Below are 18,348 nucleotides of genomic sequence, written 5' to 3'. Positions count from 1 at the left end.
CCAAGGTTGTGTTGTGGCATGTATCAGTACTTCATTCCTTTTTGGGACTGAATACTATTCTATGGTATGGATATATTAAATTTTGTTTATCCATGTGTCAGGTGATGGACATTTGGGTTGTTGTCCACTTTTTGGTTATTATGAACAATGTTGCTATGAATATTCATGTTCAAGTTTTTTGTGGGCACATAGACTCCTTGTTTTCAATTCCCTTGGGTGTATATCTAGGAGAGCTTTTATTTACCTATGCATCCATTCTTCTATAGTAAATGTGTACTATTTTTATAATTTGAAAAGCAATGTTACCTTAAAAAAACTGAAAACACAAGAACCAATAGGCTTATGGGGTGTTGGTGACACGGTCACCTCTGATTTCTTCCAATAACCACTGGCTTCTCAAATTTAAAACCAAATAAAAACAAAACAAGAAAACAGAACTAGACAATTCCAGAAGAGTGAAACAAAATTTTAGTGTTTTACTCCCATGCAGAGAAATCCTTTTGTCAAGCAGAAGGGGCGGGGAGGAAACAGCAAATGCACTGCTAGCACAAGCAGGTGAAAAGATGTTAAGTGATATTTGAACTAGTATTAAGGAGTTTCTCCTCCATTACCAATGAGAACCATTTGTGAAAGTACTGGAGGGAAGGGAAGGTGAGAGAGAAATGGACACAAAAATGACTAGGAAGACATGCCAAGTTCAGGTCATTAAAACGCTGGAAATAACTCAAGGACACAAAATTAAATGCCCGACCAAACATAACAGACAATAATGTGAGCACACAGCGCTCTGGAGAGGTGGTGGACTGAATGCAAGTTGAGGGTTAAAGGGCAGAGGATCCTAATAGAGAAAATGAAGTTGGAGGGAGAGAGAGGAACTTTCAGACCACAGAAACAGCATGAGAAAAAGGAAGTACTGGCTCAATTTGAAGAACAGGGGTGGAGGTGGGGTGGTGGGAGAGAAGGTGGGATGAAGTGAAAAAAGGAAGGACTCTTGAGTGATGCTGAGGAACATGGGGTCAGAAAGAGAAGCCTAAGTCAGTGAGAGGTTAAGCTGTAGGTTAATATAGAAACAGAGCAGAGAGCAAAACAAGGAGAAAAATAAAAAGCAAAATAAGAGCAAAATTAAAAGGTGCAGACTAGGGGCAGATGGGCAGAGCTGGGAAGTCAAAAATGTTTGTTGAATGCTGATCATGGTATAGACAGCATCTGTACTGCCTCAAATTAAGTGAACCGTCTCAAATAGTCACCGGGCTGGAAGATTGGAAGGGATGCTTCATTGCCTGTGTAAGGAATTCAAGTCAGAATTCTTTTTAGCCTAGGATTACTGGGACCTTGGATGAAAAATGCATCACTGTTGCAATTTCCAAGTATCTGTAGTCGAAACTTTCATTAATTCCTGGCACGCTCCTTAAGTCCTAATAATCTGATTTTGGTTCTTTCCACTCTATTGAATGTGAGGAGCAGCCAGCCACTCATTTTTGGGGGGGTTCTGGCCCTGCTGCGCAGCTTGAGGAACCTGAGTTCCCCAACCCAACCAGAGATTGAGCCCGGTCCCACAACAATGAAAGCAGAGTTCTAAACACTGGACAGCTAGAGAATTCCCAGAGCAGCCATTCTTAAAACTTTGTTACTCTCAGGGTCAGGAGCCATTTCTAGCTCTATCAGGACACCTCTCCCTTTTCTCTTTCCCTGAAGGAAATACAATGTAAAACAAGACAGACCATCCATAAAGAAGTTAAGTTCTCACATTGTTGTTCAGTTGCTAAGTCGTGCCTGACTCTTTGCGACCCCGTGGACTGCAGCATGCCAGGCTCCTCTGTCCTTCACTATCTCCCCGAGTTTGCTCAAACTCATGTCCACTGAGTTGGTGATGCCATCCAACCATTTCATCCTGTCACCCTCTTCTCCTCCTGCCTTCAATCTTTCCCAGCATCAGGGGTAATGAGTTGACTCTTCACATCAGGTGGCCAATGAACTGGAGCTTCAGCTTCAGTGTCAGTCCTTCCAGTGAATATTCAGGGTTGATTTCCTTTAGGATTGACTGGTTTGATCTCCTTGCTGTTCTCACATGCTGACACTGCAGGAAGTATGTCTGCTCCTGAACTCACCAGCCTTCATTCCTTTTTGTCCATGACCCCACTATTTTCTTCTTGAAATCTAAGGCACCTGTGATATTCCTTGCACTACTTTTCTTCTTTGAAAGGAGAGAGGAACTAGCCATCACTGTATGTGTATATATATATACACACATACATATATATATACATATATATATATATATATATATATATATATATATGGAGAAGGCAATGGCAACCCACTCCAGTACTCTTGCCTGGAAAATCCCATGGATGGAAGAGCCTGGTGGGCTGCAGTCCATGGGGTCGATAAGAGTCAGACATGACTGAGCGGCTTCACTTTCACTTTTCACTTTCACGCATTGGAGAAGGAAATGGCAACCCACTCTAGTGTTCTTGCCTGGAGAATCCCAGGGATGGGGGAGCTTGGTGGGCTGCCGTCTATGGGGTCGCACAGAGTCGGACACGACTGAAGCGACTTAGCAGCATATATACATATACATATACATATACATATATATATATAATTACCTCCCCATTTCACATGGTTAACAAACATAGATTCAGAAAGGTAACTGCCTCAAACTCCATAGCTACCAAAAGGCTGTCTGCCACATTGGCAACCTCTTTTCCTGGGTGCTTTTCTCCCACTGAATGTCTAAATAGGCGACCAGGATCCTGTCCTTAGTTCTTGTCCGTTGACACTGTCTTTGGTTATTGCTTTCAGTGGTTCTCAGCTATCACCTCTATGGAAATGACCCCAAGTCTCCACTTCCAAACTCACTCCTTGCCATGCTTTGCAACCCCCTGGAATGTAGCCTGCCAGGCTCCTCTGTCCATGCAAATTTTCCCAGTAAGAATACTGGAGTGGGTTGCCATTTCCTACTCTAGGAGAGCTTCCCGACCCAGGATCGACCCTGTGTCCCTTGCCCTGTCAGGCGGATTCTTTACCACTGGGCCACCTGGGAAGCCTCCGCGCTCCACAGCAGCCCATCAATGGTCTGCGGAATTCTCTAACCTCCTGCCTGTGTTCCTTCCACTGGCCTGGTATTGGTCAGGTGTTGGAAGATGACACAAGTCCCAGGGTTGATGTCAAGGGTAAGGAAAACAGCAAAAACAAGGTCAAAATGGGAGCTGTGGAGGCAGCAGGGGAGGGCATTAACAGATACTTTCAGTCCTGGTATAAGAAATGATATCCTTATATTGTTTCATTACAAGTCCATAGTGTTAGCACAGATGTCTTCATGACTAATAGACCAAACAACAAAGCCCATGGAGCCACCCAGAGTCTCTGGCAACCTTTCCCGGGACAGGGCAGGGTTGTGCAAAGTGTTTAGCACATTCTGGTTCTTAGGCAACTAGCTGCTTAAGAAACAAAGTTATATACAGGCTTCCCAGCTGGCACTAGTGGCAAAGAACCCACCTACCAATGCAGTAGACATAAGAGACATGGGTTCCATCCCTGGGTCAGGAAGATCCCCTGGAGGAGAGCATGGCAACGCATGGGATGCCTGGAGAAACCCATGGACAGAGGAGCCTGGCGGGCTACAGTTCATAGGGTCACAAAGAGTTGGACACGACTGAAGCAATTTAGCACACAGTTACATATTTTTATTTGTTTAAAAAAAATGTGGAGCTAGTGATTCTAAGCTATCTCACAGAGGTTCGTATTTTTAAGACAAATTACTCAAATGCATTCCCTGCAGTTCTGCACAGATAATTGCCCACCATTTTGTAATGTTGGTCTCCCTTCCAACCAAAAGAAGTTTAGTCATGAACTATAACTTGAAAAGAATAAATAATCCAAACATTATACCCTAATAAACATGAGAGGGAAATGTCTATTTTCATGTACACGAACATAGTTCTGTGGTATGTAGTAATCTCTTCTATCAAATGATACATGTAAAGCATTTAAACTAGCTTTATAATTATATTGTTGTTTGGCAGGTTTGAGTTTAGTTCTCTAGAACAACTTAAGAGTTGCAATATGGATGGTTATTGAAGTTAACAGATTTTTTTTTTTTTAATTTAAGGTTTATACAATGAGTTTTAAAGCTTTGTAGGCAGAACTTTAAACAACAGGATCTACTAAAGGGACCTGAAAGACGTAGGTGGGGCCACTCCCAGTTCTGCCAACAACTGTATATCTAACCCCCTGTGATCATAGCTTTCACAGTGGACGTCTCAGCTTTTTACTCTAAAATAAGGGCAAGGGCTCTTCAAAGTTTGCCTAGCTATAAAAACTCTAAGACCTACACACAAATTTTGTTGATCATTTCTGAAACATTAGAATTAGGAGTCTACTTTACAGACCAAGAGGAATGAGCTTGTTGACTGGGTCAAGGTGTTAGGTGTGGGGCCTCTGGCAGGTCACAGCCAAACCCCTTCTACAGTCTTTCTGCCTTGGGATTGGCTCTCCAGTTAAAAGCATTCTTCTCTGAGGGCTGGTGGTAAAACAGGCCCAGGGATGCCTCCAAGCTCGGGAGGAGCCTGGTTATGGATAGTGTGCGGGGTGGCACGTAGTCTATTTCTCTCTGAGGTCTCCAGCAGCAAAGCCACTCCATTCATTTGCCTGGATCTACCTCTCCTAGCCATTGGGTGGTAAGATCTCAAAGGCTGAGATCAGGTTGTAAGTGCAGGTGAGAAGAGACTCAAGGACCACCGAGTATTTTCTAAATGTTTTAATGGGCCAGGAATTCTCAAATCTGCCTGCACAGAGCAAAGAGCAGTGCTCAGGCTTCACCCAGAATAATTAAACCAGACTTCAGAGGCAGGGCCCAGGCATCTGTAGTCTTTAAAAAAGATTCTTTAGGTGATTTTAACATTAGGCCAATACAGAAACCCCGACTGCCTGATAGCTCAGTTGGTAAAGAATCCACCTGCAACGTAGGAGATCCCAGTTCAATTCCTGGGTCGGAAAGATCCCCTGGAGAAGGGAAAGGCTACCCACTCTGGTATTCTGGCCTGGAGATTTCCATGGACTGTACAGTCCATGGGGTCACAAAGAGTTGGACACTACTGAGCAACTTTCACTCTCTCTCATCTCATCTGTAGCACAGGTAAATTTTCTTTGAAAAATTCTGCTGTGAATGGTAGAACATGTTATTTATAAAAATATAAAAGACACGAGACAAAAATACATTATTGCTAATGTTTTGATTGTATTCAAATTTTTTATTTTTTGAAAAACTTAAGACAGTGATTTTAAATAATAAACATGGTATATTATAGACACTTTTTTTTTAGACAGTTCATTAAATTTGGACTCCTACAGTTCTGCTGTGATGCTTTCTTCAACATGTATATAATTTCTTATCATTTTATCATCACTTCAAACTTGCTAATAAACAAACAATCGCTCTGTCTGCTTAAGTGAAACTTCATTGGAAGGAAATACTCCACTATCACATAAAAAACACATATACAGAACAGTCATTTTTTCAATATTTACAAACACAAGAAGTTTGTCCAGCCATTTTGGTTTTGCTGTTACACTGCCCATACTGAGATCAGCGAAAAACTAAGGAATAAGCAAGATTTCATTTCAGCAGTGCAAAAGATGGCATCAACCAAACTTCATTAAACAAAACCAACAAATCACAAACATGGTCAGCAAAATTCAGCTTGTATGACAACGACTTAAATAAACAGAGTGGGTCACAACTAGACTGGTTTGCACTGTGCAACTTCCCTCAGGGAACAATACTACCCCCCCATTTCACATAGATAGGAATATGCATCAAAGCCTTTGTTCATGAAGAAAATGCCCTTCAAACAAATTCATCATAAGGCAAAAAAAAGAATGAAGCAGTTTGGCCCAGAGAAAGCTTGCATATAATGTGTACGCACAGTATATACAGGTTTATCGATACACTGCAGTTTAAACCATGTATATACTCATGACACAATTAAAGGAAACTGGCTCAGTGAAGTGAAAAAGTATTCATATAAATATGTAGTTATTGCTAATAAGTGACACATTATGCTCTGACATGGAAACTGCAGGAAAAAAAGAGTTTGAAGCTGCCATATTGCCAGTGTCAGCCCCGTAGCAGGCATTCATACGGACAACATGCCATCCGTTCCTGAAGAAAAAGCAAAAAAATTCCACTACAATAAAAAAAGAGAGAAAGGCTTATGCACTGTCCCTTACATTTTCACCTTTTTAAAAAAAAAAAAAAACAAAAACAAGTCCAGTTCACCACAAGTTAAGCACAACCTGACAAGCGAGTTTAGTGGCATGAAGGGGAGAGAACAGTGAAACAGAGCATGCATTTACAACCGGAATTGTTCTAGTCTATTTGTCATACAAACTGGAATACAAAAATCCAATTTAAATAAGACTAGACTAACAGGAATAAAAAAAAAAAAAAAAAAAACACACACACAGTAGACTTAGTTTGATACTGATTAATTTTAAGAGTAAAACTCATTCTGTCCCCTCTTAATACTCTACTGCAATTTATTTCTTGATGGCTAGAATATTTACTTAAAAAAGATATTAAATACCTGTATCATGAAATTACATTCTTTTCAACAATAAGACAGACTGTGTAAGAAAATAGCTCATGTGTGAAATGTGTCTGAAATGCATTTTTCCTCACAACTATCAAAACATCCACTCACACTAAAACAAACCCCCCTCCCCCCACCCCTGACACAAAGTTAAGGAAAGACGGGGCGGGTCAGGTGAGGAGCAGGGAAGGAAAGATTCACCAGCACAGTGATTAACAATGGTTCAAGACAGAACCAACAAGAGTTGGTCAAAAAGATGCCTTCGAGACATGGCTACAATTAAAAACCAAACTCAACCACTTTTGGTTCATTGCGGTGAGACCGAAAAAATATTTCTCACAGATTCAATATAAATACTAGACTCCAGCTCTCTTGTTATTATTACTTTTAAAGTTTTTTTCCGTTTGTTTTTGCAAGGCCTAGCTATTGTATTACAATTTATATTTGCTCTGCAACGACTACAAGAGGTAGGCATGAAGCATGAAAAAGTTTCTCAGTTAGTACCTCGTTGCGGGCGCTTCACTGCGTAATACCTTTCGCTTTAGACATGAAGAGGGATTACCCCTTTTCGTCTCTTCTAAGCACCCCAGCAAAGCTGCTGCCATCTCACACATGTTCTAAAAGAGTGTACTCACCAGGAAGAAACTTTCTCTACTGAAGGATACTGTCATAGTGTTTGTTGCAGAACATTCATTTATATATAGATTTATTTATATACTTTTAAAAAATAAATGACAACAACAAAAACCGAACCCAGGTTCCTAGAACCAATTCTCTTGATTCTCTACTTCCACAAAATAAAATATAACCGTTTGGCCAAGACTACAGATGTGTTTTTTTTTTTTTTTTCTTCCTTTTTTTTTCTTTTCACAGATGCAAGCGCCATGCAAAAATAAATTAAAGAACAGATACCAAAACATACATGTGATAAAACTACTGAAGGTAGATTTTTTAAAAGTATTTATATAAAGATAATTTATAATACTTCTCTTTTTTCCTTTATGTACAGTCACAAAGCTGTAGTTATACATCTAGAATTTCCTCAGCTGTGCCTCCACAGCGCAGTCTGTAGCGACCAGTTCTCCAGCTTATCGTTGGGTCCCATAATGCCGACAAAAAAATGTATATTGTCATGGATTCACGGATGAACCAGGCTACTGCATAATCAAGCTTTGAAAAACACAGTGTTCCGCCCTGGGAAGTAGAAACGTAAATAATTCACTGCTTGATTACAGACTCAGCTAACAAGTGAGGTACTTCCATTTAACTCTATTGAATACATCACATAAAATCAAGTTTGGGGCTTCCCTGGTTGGCTCAGTGGTAAAGACTCTGCCTGCCAGTGCAGGAGACGTGGGTTCGACTCCTTATTCTGTGGGGATCCCACATGCTGTGGAGCGATTAAGCCCGTGTGCCACAGCTACTGAGCCTGTGCTCTAGAGCCCGGGAACCGCAACTGCTGAAGCCTGTATACCCTGAAACCCGTGTTCCACAACAAGAGACGGTACTGCAATGAGAAACCCACGCACCACAATTAGAGAGCAGCCCCTGCTTGCCACAACTACAGAAAACCCCACGCAGCAAGACCCAGCACAGCCAAATATAAAATAAATAAATAAAAACTATCTAAAAAACACCAATTTGTTTCTTTAGATAATGTAACAGTCGTGTTATATTGGTTAAGAAAAATGTTCATTAGGAATAGAAGCAGTATTAAAATAAACTGCTATCCTAACATATTTTAAGTTTGAAGACTTGTCAATTTGCTTTAACATCATTTTTTTTGGAGTCTTAATAAAAGTGACTGTATAACCAGCTGAAAGTTGAAAATCAAGTTCCATTTTGTGTCCACATTCCACTAAGGAAACTAATGCTTAATTTGATTTTCATCTTCACTGGGGGGCTAAAAATGGCTCAGACATATTTTCAACTTTTTCTAAATCAAAACTATTTTAGTTCCACCAAATGACCTCCAACCTTTGCACACCTATCCACATACCTGGACACCCCTGAGTTGAATGTAGTCAAATATAAACCATGCCAGGCAATGACACATGAAAAATACCATAATATCCCATCTGAATACATGGTGGGCTGCCCATCCAATAATTAAACTGGCAACAAAGCATTCTGAAATTGGCTCGCAAATTATTGTAGCAGGAAGCATGTTAATTCGCAATTTGGTCCACCTTGGGAAAAAAAAAAAAGGATTTTCTTTAAACAACAGCCTGATTACAAGACTAATCAATTTTTCTCAAAATGATCAACATTATATCCCATTAAAGGCCTTTTACATAAGCTTTAAAGAGTATTTAATGAATCTCTTTTCTATTTTTATTTAGTGTTTCAAAGAAAAATGTCTATAAATTTATTTGCATGGCCTATATTCTGATGAGTAAAGATCATAAAATTCCAGGGGTAAAAAAGTTAGAAAATAGAGGTCAGCATAAAAAACCCCAAAGTCTCAACATCTGTTTTTTGAAAGCTTACAATGGAAAGAAAATATACTGAGACATTAACTTTATTTTAATGAAGAAGTTAACTTCTCTTTTCTGGAAGAAAACAAAATCTGACTTTTTGTTTTTTTTTTTTAAACCAAGTTAAGACCATGTAAAAATATACTCCCCATTCCCTTTTTCTTTTAATAAAGTATAAAAAGAAGAAACCCAGCTGACTTACCTGATCATTCTGGATTGAAATTGAGAAATTGAATATGAGCCAGAGTTTTGCATTGCAACTTGAGTGGACATTGCAAACCTCCAACCTCTGAAAATTAAGACAGTTATAAAATGAGCTATGATCATGAACACATACGTGCAAGGATGACAGGTTATGTATTTATTCATTACTGTAAAGAGTAAGCAGCTTTATTTACAGTAGCCAAGATATGGAAGCAACCTGTCAATCAACAGATGAATGGATAAAGAAGATGTAGTCCATACATACAATGGAATATTGCTTAGCCATGAAAAAGAATGAAATCCTGTCATTTACAACAATGTGGATGGACATAGAGGGAATTATGCTTAGTGAAATAAGTGAGACATCGAAAGATAAATATTCTGTTACCGCTTATATGTGGAATTTAAAAAATAAATGAGGGACTAAACCAAAAAGAGACTCACAGAGTTAGAGAACTACTGGTTACCAGTGGGGAGAGGGAAGGAGGGAGGGGCAAGATAGAGGAAAAGGATGAAGATATACAGACTACTATGTATAAAATAAATAGGCAACAAGGGTATATTGTATAGAACAGGGAAATAGTCATAATTTTGCTATAACTTTAAATGGAGTATAATATATAAAAATACTGAATCACTATGTTGTACATCTAAAACTTTATAATACTGTAAATCAGCTTTTCTTTTCTTTTTTTCTTTTAAAGTGAGCAACTGCGAGTGTTTAGGGTGAGCCTCGTCCCAGGATAGCACCCTACATAGAGTGTATCATACTTAAGCACATTTCAGTCATTACAGAAGCCCATGACAGTACCACCTAAGAACTAGAAGGAATTACAACCCCTCAGTTCACAGTTTGATAAACTTAAAATACAGACATTCTGAAAGTACTAAATGGAGTGGGGCCTGTATTTAACAGTCTCTGAACACTATTAACCAAAAAAAGGAGTAGTGGGGGATATGTATGTGAATATTCAAGAAGAAATATGAACCAAGAGTGGCATTTCATATCTCATGAGAAACAATACGAAACCACGGACCATACTAACACCACCAGAAGATAAGGTCGAAAACATACTTCAACTTTTAAGATCACACCTTCAGTAAATTATCACACAAGGAAACAACCCCCTTAAAAAAAGCAAATGAGGGTCATTTTGTGATAGAAAAGTGTGATTAAGCCAATCGTGAATCATTAGGTAGCGTCTTAGCAAAGTATCAAATAATCTACTGAGAAATTTCAAAATTTGAAATCTCATTCTTTAAATTTTCACCTATTGGCTTTATGACTGCACTGATACTTTTAATTCTTCTAAAACACATAAACATTTACATTCATAATAATGAAAATTTACAGTTACAGAGAAGCTTCAATTTAACCACTTCACATCACATAAATTTTTTAAGAGTTTAAATGTATTTATTTTTTAAATTGAAGTACAGTTAATTTACAATTGTAGTTTTCAAGTGTACAGCAAAGTGATTCAGTATTTGCTGGGTTGGTTTTCCCATAAAATCTTACTATATATATTGTGCTATACAGTAGGTCTTTGTTTACTTGTTTTATAAATGATGGTGGTGGTTTAGTCACCAGGTCTTGTTCGATTCATGTGGCTCCATGGACTGTAGCCCACCAGTGTTCTCTGTCCATGGGATTTCCCAGGGAAGAATATTGGAATGGGTTGCCATTTCCTTCTCCAGTGGATCTTTCCTACCAGGGATCATATCTGCATTGCAGGCAGATTCTTTACCACTGAGCCACCAGGAAGTCCCTTATTTTATATACAGTAGTGTATATATGTTAACCCCAAACTCCTAATTTATCTCCTCCTCCTGTCCTCCACTATCCCCTTTGGTAAACATTAAGTTTGTTTTCTATGTCTGTGAGTTTGATATTTGTCTTTCTCTGTCTGACTTACTTCACTCAATATGATAACCTTTAGGTCCGTCCATGTTGCTGCAAAAGACAGTATTTCATTCTTTTTTATGACTGAGTAATATTCCATTATATATTCAGATCACATCTTCATCCATTCATCTGTCGATAGGCATGTGAGTTGCTTCCATGTCTTGACTATTGCAAATACTGCTGCTATGAACACTGGGGTGAATCTATTTCAGATTAAGACTTTTCTTCAGAAATATACCCAGGAGTGAGACTGCAGGATCATATAATAACTCTATTTTTAGTTTTTTAAGTAAATTCCATACTGTTTTGAAACCAGATTAATTTGAAGAATGTAGAGAAATTAGAACATTTATTTGCTTCATTAGTGTGTACCTGAATAATTAGTAGGAATTATATTACATTAGTAGGAATACAAAGTATTAAACTATTTTGTACTTACTAGCAGAAAATAAAATAGCGCTTAATCCATGGGTTTAACAAACAGAAAAAGCCAACAGAAGTTTGGAAATAAAAAATACAACAACCTAATTTAATTTAGTTTTCTTACCGGTCAGCTATTGCTTTGGCCATAAAGTAATCTTCAGCAATATACTGAGCAAAAGCTATAAGCCCTCCTGCTTGATCTAACACATCCTTTCTCATTAAACAAGACATTCCTGTCACACATTTGAAACCAGTGACATTGGCAGAGATATAGGACCTTGGATGAGAGGTTCCAAAATACACCTGCCAAGACAAAACCAAAAATATACGTGTACAATTAGAAGTTTATGTTAGAAGTATGATGTTTATAAATTCCTTTTCCTAATGAACTTAAGAATGATTGGGTGGACAGTCTATTATTCTTACATAAACTACCTGAATAAACAGTGGTACAAAATAATGTTTACATATAGCAAGCAGTCAGTAATTTCTAATTTGATTGACTACTCTTGTTCTTATCACTTTTACAAAGAAGTAGTATGTACTTCTTGGAGGGAAAAGTATACTTTATTCTCAAATAAATACTGTCTTTCCTAAAACTCCAAGATTTAAAGATTTATTGAAGTCAAACAATTTGGATTTAAATAAGAGAGGTGAAAATATCACTTACTGATACACGATATTAATGTTTAATGTGTCCTCTTTTCATACTGTTCACATAAATATACACACATCTACATACATAGGTACATGTACATCTGTGTATGTGTATATGTATGCATGTGGCAATACACACCCAACACTCACAGGTCCATCAACCAAAAGAACAATCCTATTTCTTAATTCCTCTTCCTGTATATTTTTGTAGTTAGCTGTTTCCTGCCCAAGTCACTAAGCTCAAATTCCCCATTTTCAGTGTATTTTTCATAAACAGCGTGGACACTAATAGTCTGTCTCCCATTTTACTGCGCCTTTGATAATGTGCTTTGGAGTCATCACAAATGCAAACTGCTAAACTAATGGTAGAATAAAATGGTCATCCAAACTTACCCAACTTACCAGATATAAAACCTATTTATTATTTATATCTTAAATATGTTGCCTTTTCTACTTAGTCACCTCTGTATCCTAGGGTGATTAGTTCTAGAAGTCCTGGACCAAAAATCCACCAATACTTTTTGTGTATTATCTACACTTGTCAGATTACTTACCATACCTAATACAATGTAAATGCTATGTAAATAGTTGCTGGCTCAAGGCAAATTCACATTTTGCTTTTGTAACTTTTTTTTCAAATACTTTGAGGCTATAATTGGTTGAAGCCACAGATGTAGAACTCACAGATGTGGAGGGCAATAGCACCTTGAAATGGAGAGAAGTGATCTTTCTTAATGGCAGAAATCACATACATGACATGCTGCTACTGCTGCAAGTCACTTCAGTCGTGTCCGACTCTGCGACCCCATAGACGGCAGCCCACCAGGCTCCTCTGTCCCTGGGATTCTCCAGGCAAGAACACTGGAGTGGGTTGCGATTTCCTTCTCCAATGCATGAAAGTGAAAAGTGAAAGTGATGTCGCTCAGTCGGCTCCGACTCTTAGCGACCCCATGGAACGCAGCCTACCAGGCTCCTCTGTCCATGGGATTTTCCAGGCAAGAGTACTGGAGTGGGGTGCCACTGCCTTCTCTGATACATGGCACAGAATAAGCTAATCATCACAGATGATTAAGAATGCGATTCTTCCTACCTAACCTATGCCCAGACTGGAATGAAGCCCTAATATTTGTGGGATAGAACTGAACCAAACTTCTAAAACTAAAAGCACCTATCTTAATTCCTTAAGCAGTTACTAAGTGAGGTTTTAGGAATGAGGTGGGACCGGGCACTGTGATGAAGGCTCCCATGATTTCTTTACAGACTGGACTAATTCCTCGGGCCTACCTCCATTCACTTTAAGTAATGGTGACTTTTAGGGATTAAACCTAAACTAAGGGAGCGAGTATATCTGGAGATATCTATTATTGACATACATATAAAGTTGGATATTTCCAAAACAAAAATATAACACGGAGCATAAGAATAAAAAGGATCTAATTTTAAAGTAACTACCTAGAGTTTCTTTACCCAACAAAAATTGTGGTATCTGGGCTTCCCCAGTGGCTCAGTGGTAAGCTCTGTTTGCAGTGCAGGAGATGCAGGAGACTCGGTTGGATCCCTGGGTCAGGAAGATCCCTGGGAGGAGGGCGTGGTAAGTAACCCATTCCAGTATTCTTGCCGGGAAAATCCCATGGACAGAGGAGCCTAGCAGGCTATAGTCCACGGAGTCACAAAAGAATGGGACAGAATGGAAGCAACTGAGTGTGCATACATGTATGATTCACACTGCCGAAGGCTGAATGTGAGTTTCTACACTGTACCCTTTACCCTCAGATGACTGCAATTCAAAAGAATATAAATACAGATATGCTTCAAGTTGGTATATTTGGAGCTTGAAACTGTATACCCTTCTGTTATAACATTAAGACAAGTCTTTTCTCCTAATGTTTAACAGTACAGGAATGGTGAAGTATAGGATACACTTATATAACAAACTATGATCAAGCCAATAAAAATTACTTTTATAAAATAATATTAATGATATGGGGAACAGTTTATGAAGTAACTAAAATAAGATACCAATTATTTTTCGTATAATCTCAACTTTGCTTTTTAGAAAGTACACAGAGAAAAAAAGTCTTAATGCTAAAATAAACTAATTTTTAAAAATAGAAACTTCCTCTAACTGGTCGGGTTCTGGGAGTGGTTTGCGTTTTGATTTATTCTGCTCATTATACTTCCTCCTAACTTACAGTTTCCTACACGTAAGTCTGTTCATTGTTAAAGGGTGTGGAGTAAAAATGGAAAACATGAGTTGTTCAGATAATTTTTAGAAATCTGTTGTAGAAGGAAATCAAGTGGATTTTACAATGATTCATATGAGCAATTTTCCTTTTTTTGTATATATTGAAATACTTCATGATACTTAAGATGCATTCTTTGCAGACTGGATCTTTGAAAGAACTATATAACACATACTTTTATGTAAGTCAGTAATCTGTTACTGAACTCAAGAATTGAAAGTAAGGACCACAAGGAAAAAGAATATACTGTGCTAAGCTGGTAATAAGACCACGAGGTGTTTCCTGGGCACATCTGCTCCTGCCAGAGCACAGGAAGTTCAGCCGGGAGGGATTCCGGGGCCCCGAGCATTTCTTCACTAATGAAAACAGCTACTCTCAACTTGAGGCTGCTAGTACTCAGCAGGTTGTGTGTGTGCTAAGTCACTTCCATCGTGTCCAACTCGCTGCAACCCTATAGACTGTAACCCCCCAGGCTCCTCTGTTCATGGGATTCCCCAAGCAAGAATACTGGAGCGGGTGGCCATGCCCTTCTCCAGGGGATCTTTCCAACCCAGGGATTGAACCTGCATCTCTTACGGCTCCTGCACTGGCAGGCGGGTTCTTTACCACCAGCGCCACCTGAGGCGCTCACTCAGCAGGTTAAAGCAGACAATACAGTTAACTTCAGGCACCTCAGCCCAGCTCTCAGCATAGCCTCAAGCTTCTGGGAGATTAGGGATCTGATAACAAGCGTATTATCTATAAGCATTGTACTTACCTGTTCTAACGTAGCAGCAAAGCCCTGTCTGTCTGCTACATATGGCAGCCCGTGAACCAGCCCTACTTTTTCCGTCATTTGGTTAACCATGTCCGTGAGTGTGTCTGGAATCACTATGATGCAAAAGAAAAGGTACAGAGGGAGAGGGGAAAAAATTTTCTTTTAGTAAAATGCCCATGTATGTAATATATTCTGTGTGTTACTAAATTCTTAATAAATGTTTTCTTTGAATATAGGTCTAATAAAATGAATCTCAATCACTTTTCCGAGTAGAATAGAAAATTTCAAAAAGGGTAATATATGGTAGGGAATTTATTCTGGACCTTTGCAGGCTGTTAAATGCCTAATATGTACCAGAGGTGGGATGTATCTTGGAAATGTTAGCAGTCCCTGTTTCTGAACCTCCAGACTGGAGTAAGGGACAATGTGTCCTAGTGGAAAAGGGACAGGAGCAAAAGTCCAAGGACCTAGTGTTCATCCTGGCTCCTGCATCGCATTCATAGGAAACGAGCCTCCTCTTTCTGAGAGCAGGACATGTTCTTTCTCTTAAAACTGCTAATTAGAACTGAATGAGAATATACCTGATGGAGGTTCGTACACTGAAAACATAACAAATATATGACAGTAAACAATTTAAGACAGCAAATGTGAAAAATGAACCTAATCTCTGACCAAGAACTGTTAGTCCTGTAATGATCTAATTAAGTCGAAGTGCCACATTTACTACTAATTTTCAAATTTTAAGCTGATAAAATTCAAATCATTGTCCCATTTTTAAAGAGCAAAAATCTCATATGATTTTACATGACTTCATTTTTATTTCCTTCAAGTGTTTAAGAACTCAATTTACTGTATAAAAGTGCATTTGGGCCTTATTTATACATGTCGTCTGGGAAGTGCTTCTCAACTGCTGCCCTGCAGGTGACAGGTGGCGTGTCCAGGGACAGTTCTGATCGTCACAACCAACAGAGATGTGCTCCTGGCAGGGGCCAGGGATGCTGCTAAACATCTGCAGGATGGTCCTGACTACAGAGAAGTACCCAGCCCCGAGGTGCTGAGGTTGAGAAAACTGAGGTATTAGAATATAATGGAATCATACGGTACACTGAAATTATAAGTATAAATGTTTTAAAAATGCAAAAATACAAATTATAATTTCAATATAGAAAAGGTGTCCTGCAAAAATCTGCTAAGTAAAAAGCCATGAATGTGTTCTAAACATGCATGTAATTTCAGTAAAATATGTATCAATTAACTTCTGTCCCTTTGCATGAGATAGTATATTGCACATGCCACAAACAGATTAAAGTAAAAGATAAATATCACTTGAATAAGGGAAACTTAGACCTATGAGAAAGCTCATTACACCACAGTTGTGGCATAATGTACCACAACTGTTTTTTTTAATGGTTGGAATTTTCTCTTCAAAATGAAAGCATTTGCATATGTGTAACATTCTAGTTTAGCATAAAAAAACTTCAAAATTTTAGTAAGTATAACGACATACTACCATGAAATAATGATAAAATAACTTACTTTATTAGGTAAACAAATATGATTGATAAATGTATTTTCAGGTTGCTCTTGGAATTTTATTACTGAATGAATAATTTTATAAAATAAGTAAGAAAAAACCTTACCTCTTATTCCACTATCACAAATCCATATAAGATCATACTTTGCAACTTCATATCCCGGCATTAAATTATTAATCTTAGGATTAATGCCAACCTTTTTGCCACCTAAAATTTTAAAAGTATAGCAGTGAACAATTCATGCCATATTGAAAATATTTTCTATTATACATATACTTAGTATAGCGAAGTGAAAAGTACTTGCATATTTAATAATTAAAACAAATATACTTTAACATCATGCTTATTATTCATAATAACATATTTAGAAAAAAGTTATTCATTCTTAAAAAGAAAAATACATCATTTATCTTTGAAAATTCATTAGTTTCAGTTTTCTAATTAAGAGCTTGTATTAATGGTAAACATTAATAAACATTTAATAGCAAGTATATCTCTAACGAGTGTTTAGAATAAGTCTGTAGGTTTTGGGGAAAATATTCTTTTTGCAATATTACAAAAATGAATTCTACCACTCAATCTCAATTATAATCAATGAGATATAGAAAAAGCCATAGATTGAAATTATTAAAGAAAAAAATAACTGATTCTCATGTGTGGCTGATGAGTAAAACATAATCTGGAATAATTTTGTTAATCCCTGATATGAAAAACAAAATCTGTATTTATAACTTGTCTTCTCTAAAGGATAGAAACACCTTTCACTATATCTAACAAATATGCATAAAGCAAACATGTTAATAACTTCAATGGTGCCTAGGACCCTAATCTATAGTTTAATGCAAAGAAGATTACTGATACTTAATATATTAAAGCAAAAAGGTTATTGTAAAATTTGTTACTTACCTATAAACAATCTTGCATCAACATTTGGATATTTCCCAAGAAGCTTCTTACACACATCAATGGCTGGATCATCATGGTCTTGGACACAGAGGAGTACTTCATACTAGTCAAAGAACATATTTTATGTAAATTAACCTCTTACAAAGATAATCACTTATTATTAGCATTTACTGGTGGATCAAAAAGCATTAAGAAAAGCAATTGTACACACAAAGTTTAGAAGTTAAGAGAGTATTCATAATGGATGCAAACACTTAAGGGATTATCAAGTGTTGCTTTAACTGAGAGCAACTTCTCCAGAAGGGCCTGTTTGCCAGCCAAAGAGAGAATGAAGAGATTGGCAGGGCCCACAGCTGAAGCGTGGCTGGATTCCCAGCTTCTCCATGCCTTCATCACTGAAAATTTACCAAATGCTCACAGGGTGGCCAGCAGTGCAAAAGCAACACAGAAAGCCAGAGAAATGAACACACCCTTTGTTGTCTAGAAGCCTTGTCTCTGAACTTACTATTATTTCATCAAGGTGCTAAAAATTATACATCAAAGACCATTACGATACATTTAAAGGGCTTTCCCAAACTCTCTCAAGACAAAGTGAGATTAGATTTTCTGTTGAATAATAATTTTTTGAAGTAAAAGAGAATCTG

At 37.9% G+C, this 18,348-nt stretch overlaps 1 protein-coding gene across 1 annotated transcript in view; it reads right to left on the bottom strand.

Moving 5' to 3' along the window:
• Positions 1 to 5,234: 5,234 nt before the first annotated feature.
• Positions 5,235 to 18,348, bottom strand: part of UGCG (UDP-glucose ceramide glucosyltransferase) — a 39,233-nt gene continuing 26,119 nt past the window's right edge. Inside the window, exons 3-9 of the mRNA XM_019966721.2 lie at positions 17,705 to 17,807; positions 16,904 to 17,005; positions 15,264 to 15,376; positions 11,731 to 11,909; positions 9,276 to 9,362; positions 8,596 to 8,785; positions 5,235 to 7,790 (exon numbers count right to left, since the gene is read on the bottom strand). Coding sequence (XP_019822280.1) covers positions 7,620 to 7,790; positions 8,596 to 8,785; positions 9,276 to 9,362; positions 11,731 to 11,909; positions 15,264 to 15,376; positions 16,904 to 17,005; positions 17,705 to 17,807 — 945 coding nt within the window. The 3' untranslated portion in view covers positions 5,235 to 7,619. The remainder of the gene's footprint in view (positions 7,791 to 8,595; positions 8,786 to 9,275; positions 9,363 to 11,730; positions 11,910 to 15,263; positions 15,377 to 16,903; positions 17,006 to 17,704; positions 17,808 to 18,348) is intronic.

The sequence above is a fragment of the Bos indicus genome, chromosome 8, assembly GCF_029378745.1.
Source record: "Bos indicus isolate NIAB-ARS_2022 breed Sahiwal x Tharparkar chromosome 8, NIAB-ARS_B.indTharparkar_mat_pri_1.0, whole genome shotgun sequence".
NCBI classification, from domain to species: Eukaryota; Metazoa; Chordata; class Mammalia; order Artiodactyla; family Bovidae; genus Bos; species Bos indicus.
This window is presented reverse-complemented; position numbering and strand designations above follow the sequence as displayed.